The 13,937-nt window shown below is 39.6% G+C and overlaps 1 protein-coding gene across 1 annotated transcript in view; it reads left to right on the forward strand.

Annotated features, from left to right (window-relative positions):
• Window positions 1–6,351, forward strand: part of Pcd (pterin-4a-carbinolamine dehydratase) — a 30,693-nt gene extending 24,342 nt beyond the window's left edge. The window contains exon 4 of the mRNA XM_070104908.1: window positions 598–6,351. Coding sequence (XP_069961009.1) covers window positions 598–777 — 180 coding nt within the window. The 3' untranslated portion in view covers window positions 778–6,351. The remainder of the gene's footprint in view (window positions 1–597) is intronic.
• Window positions 6,352–13,937: the final 7,586 nt, after the last annotated feature.

Here is a 13,937-nt window from a genome sequence, read left to right on the forward strand (position 1 = left end):
CTTGTAGTTCAGTGGTAGCATGTGCGACTCACACCTGAAAGGACCCAGTGATAAAATGAGAAAAACAATGTATAATAAAAATTTGCTCCTCTAAATCACTAGTATTAAGAACGTAGTCTGTAAGCATTAGGTTTAGTCTTCCCTAAATGCCCCAGCATAATAGTGGCTTTCTTTGTACTTAACAAATCAAAATTGTAATCGCACATTGTAAACATTGCAAAGAAATAAAATCTTTATCAATATCTTTATCTTGGAACCCAGGGAGAGGCAGGACATAGAGTAAAATCTCCCGGCACCTGCTGCCCATGTTATTTAGCAGTAAATAGGTACCCAAGAGTTTCTCTACTGTTGTCATATCTTAGGAAATAAAAAAGACTTTAAAAGGACACAACAAACAATAAAAATCACTTTTCTTCACTTCAGTCTAATATGCTCATACAAGGCTGCTGAATGCTCAAGCCCCAACACTCAAAACCTTCTTTACTTTATCTCTTAAACCCTTCCTGCACTGACCCATACCCCTTATTGTTGTTGTTATTATTATTTATTAACCCCGATGTGTTTCAGAAGAAATACATCCACTCTTGTGTGTTTCAGGCCTGGGGTTGGATGAGCCGGGTTGCACTGAGAAGTGAGAAGTTAGACCACCACCCTGAATGGTTCAACGTGTATAACAAGGTGGAGGTGACTTGGTCCACACATGACTGCGGTGGACTCTCTTCAAAGGATATCCAAATGGCCACCTTCTGTGACGATACCTTCAAGTTGTTCACCTAATAAGTTGGAAATGCTGCTACTGTACAGGGAGAGAGGATTCTTAAATCCATGGCTTAACATAATGCAATGATTCCTTATACTGTATACAAAACTAGTTTTGCAATATAAAATATAGAGTGAATATTCAAGAAACTGTTATAGTATTGTAGCAACATATAGTGAATTAATTTTATTAGATTTATGCAAGGTTTAGAGATTTATTTTGGATTTATTAACATATTAGCATATCTTATTATTATTAATATTGGGTAATGAAATGGCTGTGTTACATTATCAGAATGTGGTTTATTGTATATATATGTATATATATATATGATATGTAATAATAGTGGTGTGTTACACTACTGTTCAAGGCTGTTGCATACTACTGTTTAACTTGTACATTATTATGCATATTTTACAATAGTTTGTTATACACTACTGTTTATTTGTTATATAACACTGTGTTCTAAATTACTGCTTGATTTTGTTATTCACTGCTGTGTAATTGTTCTACACTATTCTGCACTACTATTTATTCTTTACTATCATTTAATTCTTTTCACTTTTTTTTTATGATCCACACTACCGTGTTTGTTTGACAGCCATGTAATTTTGTTCTTCACTATCATTCATTTCTCTTCAACACTGCTGTTTGTTCTTCTCTTCGATTTGTGTAATACACTACCATGTTCTGCACTTTTTAGCGCTCTTCTCTAGTTTTTACCTAACCTCACATGGATATTGCAGTAGATTATTAGATATACAAATTGCTCTGCTCAGCTCTATGCTGAATTTCTGTATTTTAGTAAAACTTGGATTTAATGAACCAATAAAGGGCAGAGGACATCTGCTAAAGCCACTTGTTTAATGAGTCCAAATTAAAAGAATTTTTCTCCATGATCCTAATAATAACAATCAAGATTTAATGGGCTTGGTCTGCTTTGGATTTAAAGGACTTAGTCCATTAGATCTGAAGATAAATTTACCCATCGGACTGCAACAATAACAGATAGTTCTGGATTTTACTGACTTTGTGCATTACTTTTAAGTGTTGTCCAGCCACAGATTGTGTCCATTAAATCCTGAATCCATTGAATCAAGGTTTTTCTTTATAAACTCACTGGACTGAAAGTTTGAATCCATGGCAAGTTGGTGTTAAAATTAGCAGACCAGAGTGTTTTCACTGTACCATGCCAGCCTTGCCATGGGTTCGGACAACAGTTTAGTGAGTGGTTTACAATTGTGTTGATAAATTAGACACGTGCAACATTTGGGTATCTTTACTGTGGAAATGTTTCACCACACAGTGGCTTCATCAGTCCTTTATAAAGAAGAATAGTGAAAATGATGAGTTTGAGGTAATCAGTCCCTCAGCCTGGGGTCAATGTAATCAGTCCATCACTCTTTATAATAATGATGAACTGATTACATCAACACTAGGCTAAGGGACTTATTACCTCAAACTCCTCATCTTCCCCATTCTTCTTGATATAGGACTGATGAAGCCACTGTGTGGTGAAATGTTTCCACAATAAAGATAGCCAAGTGTTGGATGTGTGTCTAATTTATCAACTTGCAGTTCTTGAACCATTTATCTACAATTGTGCCATTATTATTTTGCAAGTTAATTATTAATTTGCATTAGTTTATGAAATTTTATCTAATATACATGGGCAGAAATTCTAGTTTTAACAGTTTATTTGCAATTTTTGTTACTTTGAATCATGCTTTTCTTCATTTTATTTTCAGTTGTTATACATTATTATTATTATTATATTGATGGGGTAACATTAAATCCATAGGAGTCTACAGTGTATGGGGAATGGCAGTCAATCAGGCTTGATCCAAGGTGGGGGAGGGTAGCTGTAATTGATTCAATTCAATTCAAGTTTATTCTCTATAAGGGTTACAATGCGGGGTTTACAGGTTTTGGGTATTGTGTGGTTTACATGTTATAAAATACTAATTACAGAGGGGGCCACTAGGACACCTAGCATGGCAAGGCATTTTGGGCAGACTTAGATTAATTCTTAACATTAAATTCTTACAGGTTATGGTATTAAGGCTAAGTCACTACATCATAATTTGTGAGTTTAGCAATGTGAATGCTTTTGTTTTGGCACAATACAAGGTGTCTATATTGGAGTATCATAGGCAAACTTATGACTAGTTAGGATTTATTATTTTAAGATTAAGATTAGTATTTCTGGGTTTATAGTCATTGGGCGAGTGAGTGTAATTGTGAACCACCAGGTGGTTATCGTGTAGTTAGTTGTCGGGGTGGATCAGGGAGATAAGATGTTTTCTAACTGTAGTTTTGAAGGTGATGAATGTGTCTGCAGTTCTAGAGTTCTCAGGTAGGGTGTTCCAGATTTTAGGTTCTTTGAAATACATTGAATTTTTGTAAAGGTTTAGTTGAACATGGGGAATGTCATAGAGATGTTTGTGTCTGGTGTTATGCCTGTGGGTTCTGTCACAACTATCAAGAAAGCGTTTTAGGTCAAGGTTAATATTGGAATTTAACGTCCTGTAGATATAGATTGCACAGCACTAAGTGTGGATGTACTGAACAGGGAGTAAGTTTAGATCTATGAAGAGTGGGGGGGGGTGTCTTGCCAGGGATGGGATTTAGTGATTATTCTTACTGCGGCTTTTTGTTGGGTTATTATTGGTTTTAGGTGTGTTGCTGCAGTTGATCCCCAAGCACAGATAGCATAGGTGAGGTATGGATATATAAGTGAATGGTATAGTGTGAGAAGGGCAGTTTGCGGCATGTAGTATCGTATCTTGGAGAGGATCCCCACCGTTTTGGATACCTTTTTGGTTATATGTTGTTGCAACAATAGCCGTTCTCTGGCATTAATGCACTCCTCTTGAAGGTATTTTTTTTTCCTTAAACATAAATAAGTTTTTCTTTACAAAAAATTGGATCGAACCTGATTTTCTTGTATTGCCCGGATCTGTGTGACCACCTAAGTATAATAATAATTCACAAAAACTAATGTTACTAATGTTTAAACTGCTCAAAGGGCATGGTACATTAACACTATCCTTCACAAGTGGTTGAAGTCTCTCCATAGTTCAGTCAGTCGGTTTTTTCTACATGATAAATCATTTGTAACTGTGTTGTAAGAGGCAACTATAAGGAGCTAGTAACCCCTTCTCCTGTGTACATTAAATGTAAAAAAAAAAAAAAATTCTTTTTGGGGTCACCCTTTTTCAGTGAGATACGGCCAGTTAAAGGGAAAAAAAATTGTAGAAAATGTAATGACATTATATCTCTCACATGAACCATGGGAAACCCCTTAAGCCTGACTTACGTTTAGAAGGACTTTACACGATGAATGTTTTTCACAATAAAATATATGAAAAATGTATATGAAGTAGATAATATAACATGTTTCAAAAGAATAAGAACACTTAGATAATACTATATTAAGATTATTCCATTAATTTAAAAATAAAATTTCAATGAAAATTACAATGAGAGTGAAACTAGTTTACATCATAAAAGTGGAGTCGTGGTTTCTCAGCTCCGTCTCTCAGGACCCGAGGTGATGGCTTGTCTGGTAATATTATGTTGAAAATGGTATAAAATATAAAGTTGATGATTAAACCTTAATCTGTCCAAACGTAGATCTACATTTACGCTCATAGCGCTCCGACCTAGATTTTGTCCATTAGAAAGCACGTAAAAAAAAAACGTAGATCTACATTCGGAGCACTACGTGAGTGAACGTAGATCTACGTTTGGGCAGTTTAACCCTTTCAGGGTCCGTCCCGTAGATCTACGGCTTTACGTTCAGGGTCCAAACCGTAGATCTACGTCATGAGCTCAGCTCGCTCTGATAAACTGTGAGGAGTGGTACATTTGGGCCTAGATATGAGAGAATACATCTATGTGGTATGTGTGCACCACATAAAACAGATCTTGCAGCACACTGTGTATAATGAGAGAAAAAAACTGAAATCATGATTTTTCAATTAAAACAGCGACTTTGCAGTGTTTTTTCGTATGTTTTTTATAGTTGTATTTGCAATTTCTTGGTCTCATTTGATAGAATGGAGACATATTACAGAAATAGAGATGATTTTGATTGGTTTTAGCACTGGAAATGGCTTGAAACTGAGCTCAAAGTAGCAGAAATGTTAAATTTTTGCCGATATTCAAGAGTAAACAAACGACCTCACACATCTAGTACACGCCAGCTGGTGGGTCTAATATGCATTCACAAATATGGTGATATTTATACAATTATTACAGTATTGCATAACAGTAAATCTTCTATTTTTTGGTGTGAATAAAAATTCATTATGTGAATAAAAAATCAAAATGGAATTTATTTGTAAAGCCTCAAAACGTAACTAATGAACAGAGGAAATGTTAGTTTAGTTCCAGGAATACCTACATTGTTGATTCTGGACCCTATTTTGAAATTGGAATATTTTGAACTTTGTGTTAAATTGGCCAAATTAACAATTTCCGATCACTTTAATTTGTAGTTGAAACAGTTGATTTGGTGATTTCTTGTGCTCAATCGATAGAATAGAAGTAATACTAGTGAAATAGCTAAGAATTTGGTTGACTGGAATAATGTAATTGGCTTAAAATGGGAGTCAAAGTCGGCAAAATCGCCGATTCATAAATATCGCTGACACATCAAAATTCGCGAGAGCATAATTTCGTAAATTTTCCATCAAATTTCGTACTTTTTGTTTTATTACCTTCACAAAAAGATTCTCTACCATTTCATAAGAAAAAATAACAAATTTTTTTTTTTTAAATTCTTGGACACTGGGGCACCACTTCAGATTTGGGCCTTGGACCCTGAAGGGGTTAAGGGTTAAGGTACACAAGCACTGGTTGGGTATTTTTATTGTTGAAATGTTTTGCCTACACAGTAGACTTATGCTGCCTCTGTGTTTGACTGAAGAAGCCTACTGTGTAGGCAAAATATTTCAACAATAAAGGTACCCAAGTGTTGCACGTGTGTCTTAATCATCAACTGGTAATACTACATCTGTTGCGTATTTCTCATAGGATCCTTTCCAAGGAATTATTGTCATGGGGAAGTGCTAAACTTGTAAGGGTCATGCAATGCCTGGGAAATAAAAGGTTTGATGAAACGAAGGGTTAGATAGCTCCAGTTACTTAGATCAGGAACCCTTTAGCAGCATCAAGATACCATCTTTGAAAGGTTGCAAAGGTTTAGCAAGTTTCTTGTGACTATAATAGTAATGTCCTTCATAGGATTGCAGTTTATTCTTTACCTTAAGAGAAGTTTTCCTCAGTGCTGGTGAAGGTCTCTTTAACCAAGGAACTTGAGCTACCCTATTTTGATCAATCCTGATTACCTCCCATTCTTCAGATGCATAACCCCTACAGGTTTATTGCTTCCTCATTATAATAAAAATAATATACCATTTTGTTCATGGATTTTCACGATGCGGTATTGTCTCACAACTTTATAAATACATGTATTGTGGTATAGGGCTTCCAAGTAACACTGTTCAGCATATGGAATATATTGTATTGTTAATGTAAAGTGAATGTGCTGTAGCATCTCCCTTTTAAGTAAAAAATAAACTTAATGGACTATAATTTTCCATTACTGCATTACAGAGACAAATGACCAAAGCCGAAAAGTAGTGAAAAAAAAAGAGGAATCGTTTTAGCACATTTTTTTATATTTTTAAATATCTCGCATTTTAAAAAATCATATGAAGTACATAAAAATATATAGTTGCTGAATATTTCATACGATATTTTAAAACTATGTGAATTGTTAAACAGTTAAGAAAAATGCACTAAAATGTTACTGGATTGAAGACATTGTCAGAAGTCTTCTTAAGTCAGTCACAGAAGAAGTGAAAACATCTCGGTAAGACTTCCTTTTTCAACTTCATCTTTCCCATTTTATTATAATTACAAAAAAATCTAAATTTGTATGAGTCACTCGGTACTCTTTAATTCTCCATTACATATACATATTTTTGTGCCTTCTAACCCCTCAAGGGAGGTTCCTCGATGGTGGTGAGGGGCTCTTGATCTAAGAAACAATCTGTGCTCCAATTCCCACCCTCACCCTATGTGTTTAGCACTCCCCAGGATATTTAATAATCTAAGAAGACTTGTTGGGTTACTAACACCAAAGCACTTTTAACCCACGATAACCCAAGGAATTTGAGCAAGTGTGATGTATCTCCAGTGGATGTGACGAGCAAAAGCCAAATACGTACCTAGGTACCTATTTACTGCTAGGTGAATAGGCAGCAGGTGCAAGACCTCCCCATACATGTCAACCCTCCCCTGACTGAGCCTGGATCCTCTGGCTGTTAGCCAGGAATAGCTTTTAAGAAGGTAAGACATGCAACAGTTAGGCATCTTTATACTGAAACATTCTGCCTACACAATAGTCTTGTAAAGTAAAAGGACACAAGTGCAACTAATGTGACATTTATTGTGGCAACGTTTCGCTCTCCAGGAGCTTTATCAAGCTCCTGGAGAGCGAAACGTTGCCACAATAAATGTCACATTAGTTGCACTTGTGTCCTTTTACTTTACATATTGTCGGTAATTCTACCAACTTTATTACAATAGTCTTCTTCAGTCGAGAACAGAAAAGTTAGCAGAAGCATTAGAGATGTGAAGACGATGTCATCAGTCCTGCAGCCTGGAGAAGAGTTTTGTTCCATAGATGCTGTATTCATGGGGGAGCAGCACTGTATGACCCTTTTGGGTTTAGCACTTGGTTTTGATTATTATAATATTCTAGTTGTAGCTACACTGAGAGTAAAAGGTAGATGGGATACAAGGAGAATAGAAGCATCAGGGAAGAGAGAAGTGAAGGTTTATAAACTAAAAGAGGAGGCAGTTAGGGTAAGATATAAACAGCTATTGGAGGATAGATGGGCTAATGAGAGCATAGGCAATGGGGTCGAAGAGGTATGGGGTAGGTTTAAAAATGTAATGTTAGAGTGTTCAGCAGAAGTTTGTGGTTACAGGAAAGTGGGTGCGGGAGGGAAGAGGAGCGATTGGTGGAATGATGATGTAAAGAGAGTAGTAAGGGAGAAAAAGTTAGCATATGAGAAGTTTTTACAAAGTAGAAGTGATGCAAGGAGGGAAGAGTATATGGAGAAAAAGAGAGAGGTTAAGAGAGCAGTGAAGCAATGTAAAAAGAGAGCAAATGAGAGAGTGGGTGAGATGTTATCAACAAATTTTGTTGAAAATAAGAAAAAGTTTTGGAGTGAGATTAACAAGTTAAGGAAGCGTAGAGAACAAATGGAGTTGTCACTTAAAAATAGGAGAGGAGAGTTATTAAATGGAGAGTTAGAGGTATTGGGAAGATGGAGGGAATATTTTGAGGAATTGTTAAATGTTGATGAAGATAGGGAAGCTGTGATTTCATGTATAGGGCAAGGAGGAATAACATCTTGTAGGAGTGAGGAAGAGTCAGTTGTGAGTGTGGGGGAAGTTCGTGAGGCGCAGTAGGTAAAATGAAAGGGGGTAAGGCAGCCGGGATTGATGGGATAAAGATAGAAATGTTAAAAGCAGGTGGGGATATAGTTTTGGAGTGGTTGGTGCAATTATTTAATAAATGTATGGAAGAGGGTAAGGTACCTAGGGAGTGGCAGAGAGCATGCATAGTTCCTTTGTATAAAGGCAAAGGGGACAAAAGAGAGTGCAAAAATTATAGGGGGATAAGTCTGTTGAGTATACCTGGTAAAGTGTATGGTAGTTATTATTGAAACAATTAAGAGTAAGACGGAGAATAGGATAGCAGATGAACAAGGAGGCTTTAGGAAAGGTAGGGGGTGTGTGGACCAGGTGTTTACAGTGAAACATATAAGTGAACAGTATTTAGATAAGGCTAAAGAGGTCTTTGTGGCATTTATGGATTTGGAAAAGGCGTATGACAGGGTGGATAGGGGGGCAATATGGCAGATGTTGCAGGTGTATGGTATAAGAGGTAGGTTACTGAAAGCAGTGAAGAGTTTTTACGAGGATAGTGAGGCTCAAGTTAGAGTATGTAGGAAAGAGGGAAATTATTTCCCAGTAAAAGACAAGGATGTGTGATGTCACCGTGGTTGTTTAATATATTTATAGATGGGGTTGTAAGAGAAGTAAATGCGAGGGTCTTGGCAAGAGGCGTGGAGTTAAAAGATAAAGAATCACATAAAGTGGGAGTTGTCACAGTTGCTCTTTGCTGATGACACTGTGCTCTTGGGAGATTCTGAAGAGAAGTTGCAGAGATTGGTGGATGAATTTGGTAGGGTATGCAAAAGAAGAAAATTAAAAGTGAATACAGGAAAGAGTAAGGTTATGAGGATAAAAAGATTAGGTGATGAAAGATTGGATATCAGATCGGAAGGAGAGAGTATGGAGGAGGTGAATGTATTCAGATATTTGGGAGTGGACGTGTCAGCAGATGGGTCTATGAAGGATGAGGTGAATCATAGAATTGATGAGGGGAAAAGGGTGAGTGGTGCACTTAGGAGTCTGTGGAGACAAAGAACTTTGTCCTTGGAGGCAAAGAGGGGAATGTATGAGAGTATAGTTTTACCAACGCTCTTATATGGGTGTGAAGCATGGGTGATGAATGTTGCAGTGAGGAGAAGGCTGGAGGCAGTGGAGATGTTATGTCTGAGGGCAATGTGTGGTGTGAATATAATGCAGAGAATTCGTAGTTTGGAAGTTAGGAGGAGGTGCGGGATTACCAAAACTGTTGTCCAGAGGACTGAGGAAGGGTTGTTGAGGTGGTTCGGACATGTGGAGAGAATGGAGCGCAACAGAATGACTTCAAGAGTGTATCAGTCTGTAGTGGAAGGAAGGCGGGGTAGGGGTCGGCCTAGGAAAGGTTGGAGGGAGGGGTAAAGGAGGTTTTGTGTGCAAGGGGCTTGGACTTCCAGCAGGAATGCGTGAGCATGTTTGATAGGAGTGAATGGAGACAAATGGTTTTTAATACTTGACGTGCTGTTGGAGTGTGAGCAAAGTAACATTTATGTAGGGATTCAGGGAAACCGGCAGGCCGGACTTGAGTCCTGGAGATGGGAAGTACAGTGCCTGCACTCTGAAGGAGGGGTGTTAATGTTGCAGTTTAAAAACTGTAGTGTAAAGCACCCTTCTGGCAAGACAGTGATGGAGTGAATGATGGTGAAAGTTTTTCTTTTTCGGACCACCCTGCCTTGGTGGGAATCGGCCAGTGTGATAATAAATAAAAATTCATAGGGAAATAATCAACATGTAAGAGTCATGCAGGACTATACAGCCCAGAGGCAGGAGTGTTGAGTGGACATTGGCAGAAAGAATAAGGGGTCACAAGTGATGAACTTGTAGTCATGAAATTAGGGTGTCTGCTTTAAGGGTAGATACTATCAGTGTTAGCAGTGGTTGTGCTGAAAATGTTATAAAATGCTAACAAGTTGATGATTAAGACGTGCAACAGTTAGGTATCTTTATTGTTGAAACGTTTCACCTACACAATAGGCTTCCTAAGTCAAATGGAGGAAGCAGGTACATGTTAAGTAAAAGCACACAACTGCAACTAATGTGACATTTTGTGGCAAGTTGCACTCTCCAGGAGCTTTGTCAAGCTGTTACGAAGCAGGTACAGTAGTGAAATGAAGATGTCATCAGTCCATCAACCTTGGAGAAATAGTCAGTCTCTAAGCCTGGAGAAGAGATGAGCTCCATTATTTGGAACGATATTGTTCCAGACGAGCAGTAGTAGTTGTCAGGGCCAGCCTTCAGCCGATTGGACTGATTGCTCTCAATTGCGCCCTGCGCCTAAGGAGACCCTGCACTAGTGTAAGCTACTGACGAGAGAAATGGTATGGTGATACTGACAAGATGTGGAAAAAGACACTTACGTACAGCTCAATAACAGGATGGATAATGAGCAACCTTCAAAACTAGTGATGCCAAGCCCATGATGACACTCTTCAGGCCGCTTGTTCTATCTAAGCTGGATTGTTGCTACACACATAACAGCACCTTTCAAGGCAGGTGAAATTGCTGACCTAGAAAATGTACAGAGAACCTTCACGGCACGCATAACGGAGATAAAACACCTCAATTACTGGGAGCGCTTGAGGTTCCTGAACCTGTATTCCCTGGAATGCAGGTGGGAGAGAAGCATGATTATATTCACCTGGAAAATCCTAGAGGGACTAGTACCGAACTTGCACACGAAAATCACTCACTACGAAAGCAAAAGACTTGGCAGACGATGCAGCATCCCCCCAATGAAAAGCAGGGGTGTCACTAGCACGTTAAGAGACCATACAATAAGTGTCGGGCCCGAGACTGTTCAACTGCCTCCCAGCATACATAAGACCCCTGGCTGTCTTCAAGCAGGCACTGGACAAGCACCTCAAGTTGGTACCTGACCAGCCGGGCTGTGACTCGTACATTGGATTGCGTGCAGCCAGCAGTAACAGCCTGGTTGATCAGGCTCTGATCCACCATGAGACCTGGTCACAGACTGGGCCGCAGGGGCGTTGACCCCTGGAAGTCTCTCCAGGTAAACACGTTTTGCCACACACTGGCTTTATCAGTCCAATTGATTAGCAATTTGAATACAGTGTAATTTCCAGACCTTTGATGGATAGTGCTACATAAGAACATAAGGAGGAACACTGCAGTAGGCCTGCTGGACCATAATGGACAGGTCCATCACAAATCCAACCCATTAACAGCAGTTAGGTAGCTTCTAAACCTTCATCACAGCTTCTAAACACATTCACCATGATGATAAGTTAGACACACGTGCAACTCTTTGGTATCTTTATTGAGGAAACGTATCGCCACACAGTGGCTTCATCAGTCCATACAAAGGAGAATGTTGAAGAACAGGAGGAGTTTGAGGTAATTAGTCCCTCAGCCTTGAGTCAATGTAATCAGTCCATCAATCTTGAAAAAAAATACAGCATATGTGCCAAGAAGGGGCTTATATACTGTAGACAGGTGAGGTGCAGCAGTCATAGGTGGTATCACACTTGACAAATCCAAATGTGGAAGTAGGTCATGTCTAAAGGTTAGGCAAGTGAAGAATTCCCTGTATTAAGATCCCAAGATGTCTGAAGAGTTTACCTGGAGAGAGTTCAGGGGTCAACGCCCCCGCGGCCCGGTCTGTGACCAGGCCTCATGGTGGATCAGGGCCTGATCAACCAGGCTGTTACTGTTGGCTGCACGCAATCTAACGTTCGAACTACAGCCTGGCTGGTCAGGTACCAACTTTAGGTGCTTGTCCAGTGCCTAGCTGGTCTAGTGGCTAACGCGACGGGCTGGAGTTTTGAGACTCTGACCGCGGGTTCAATCCGGCCGGGGTATGGTTTGTTTGCAATCGTGTCATTACGATTTCGTGAGTCATGTTGATGGCAGTGAAGGGACTTGAGCTAGAGTTCGTCACGGCCACGCTAGCTGGAGATTCGTCTGTAAAAACTTGCATTTGTGGTCACAGTGGTGCCTGTGCTAACCTTCCTATGGTGTAGAAATATACCTAGTTGGACGAATCTTATTGTGGCTAGCTGGTCTAGTGGCTAACGCGACAGGCTGGAGTTTTGAGACTCTCTGACCGCGGGTTCAATCCCGGCCGGGGTATGGTTTGTTTGCAATCGTGTCATTACGATTTCGTGAGTCCTGCTTGAAGACCGCCAGGTGTCTATTGGTAATCCCCCTTATGTATGCTGGGAGGCAGTTGAACAGTCTCGGGCCCCTGACACTTATTGTATGGTCTCTTAACGTGCTAGTGACACCCCTGCTTTTCATTGGGGGGATGGTGCATCGTCTGCCAAGTCTTTTGCTTTCGTAGTGAGTGATTTTCGTGTGCAAGTTCGGTACTAGTCCCTCTAGGATTTTCCAGGTGTATATAATCATGTATCTCTCCCGACAAGTTGAAGAATTAAGACACTTATGCGACATATGGGAATCTTTATTGAATAAACGTATATAAGCCACTGAGGGCTGAGGGACTAATCACCTCAACCTCCTCTCCTTATATCTTCCTGCTTTGTATGGACTGATGAAGCCACTGTGTGGCGAAACGTTTCCTCATTAAAGATACCCAAGTGTTGTCGGTTCTGTAAACGATTTATCTACTCTCCTATTTACTTGTATCCTTAAACTTCGATCTTGAAAGTGACTGGAATACTCATATTTCCGGTAAGTAAGTGCAGTTATTGAGGCTAACCCCTCAAGGAAGGTTCCTTGATGTTGGTGAGGGGCTCTTGATTTAGGGAATTGGATCTGTGCTCCAATTCCCCGAATTAAGCCTGAATACCTTCCACATCCCCCCCCCCAGGCGCTGTATAATCCTCCGGGTTTAGCGCTTCCCCCTTGATTATAATAATAATAATATTGAGGCTAAAACGTTGTGTAGTTTTAAAAATAGGTTAGATAACTACATGAGTGGGTGTGGGTGGGTGTGAGTTGGACCTGACTAGCTTGTGCTACTAGGTCAGTTGTCATGTTCCTTCCTTAAGTGAATGTGTCCTGACCTGACTAGGTTGGGGCATTGGTTTAAGCTGGTAGGAGACTTGGACCTGCCTCGCATGGGCCAGTAGACCTGCTGCAGTGTTCCTTTTTTCTTATGTTCTTATGTACGTAAGTTTATTCAGGTTAAGTCACCTGGGAGGTGGACACTAGTTGGCCACGACCCAGAATTTTAAAGTTCTTTACCGACAGGAAGATTAATTTACATGTTACATGACATTTTAATGTTGCAACATTTCGCTCTCCATGAGTTTTGTCAAGCTGTCGAAACGTTGCCACATTAGTTGCACATATGTCCTCTTAACAGTGCTATTACTACCACCATTAAAGATAAGATTAAAGGTTAATTCCTTTGTAAAGGTTACAATGTGTAATTATAAAACCACTATCATGCCGGGATATTGCTTCTACCTCGAAATAATGGATTCAAATTAGATAAATTTAGATTTAGAAAGGATACAGGAAAGTATTGATTGGGAAATATGGTAGTTGATGAGTTGAACAGTCTACCTAGTAGGGTCATTGAAGTTTGGGTACCTTGGGCCCCTCAAGGAAGGTTCCTTGATGTTGGTGAGGGGCTCTTGATTTAGGGAATTGGATCTGTGCTCCAGTTCCCCGAATTAAGCCTGAATGCCTTCCACATCCCCCCCCCCCAGGCGCTGTATAATCCTCCGGGTTTAGCGCT

Source organism: Cherax quadricarinatus, chromosome 95 (genome assembly GCF_038502225.1).
Source record: "Cherax quadricarinatus isolate ZL_2023a chromosome 95, ASM3850222v1, whole genome shotgun sequence".
NCBI classification, from domain to species: Eukaryota; Metazoa; Arthropoda; class Malacostraca; order Decapoda; family Parastacidae; genus Cherax; species Cherax quadricarinatus.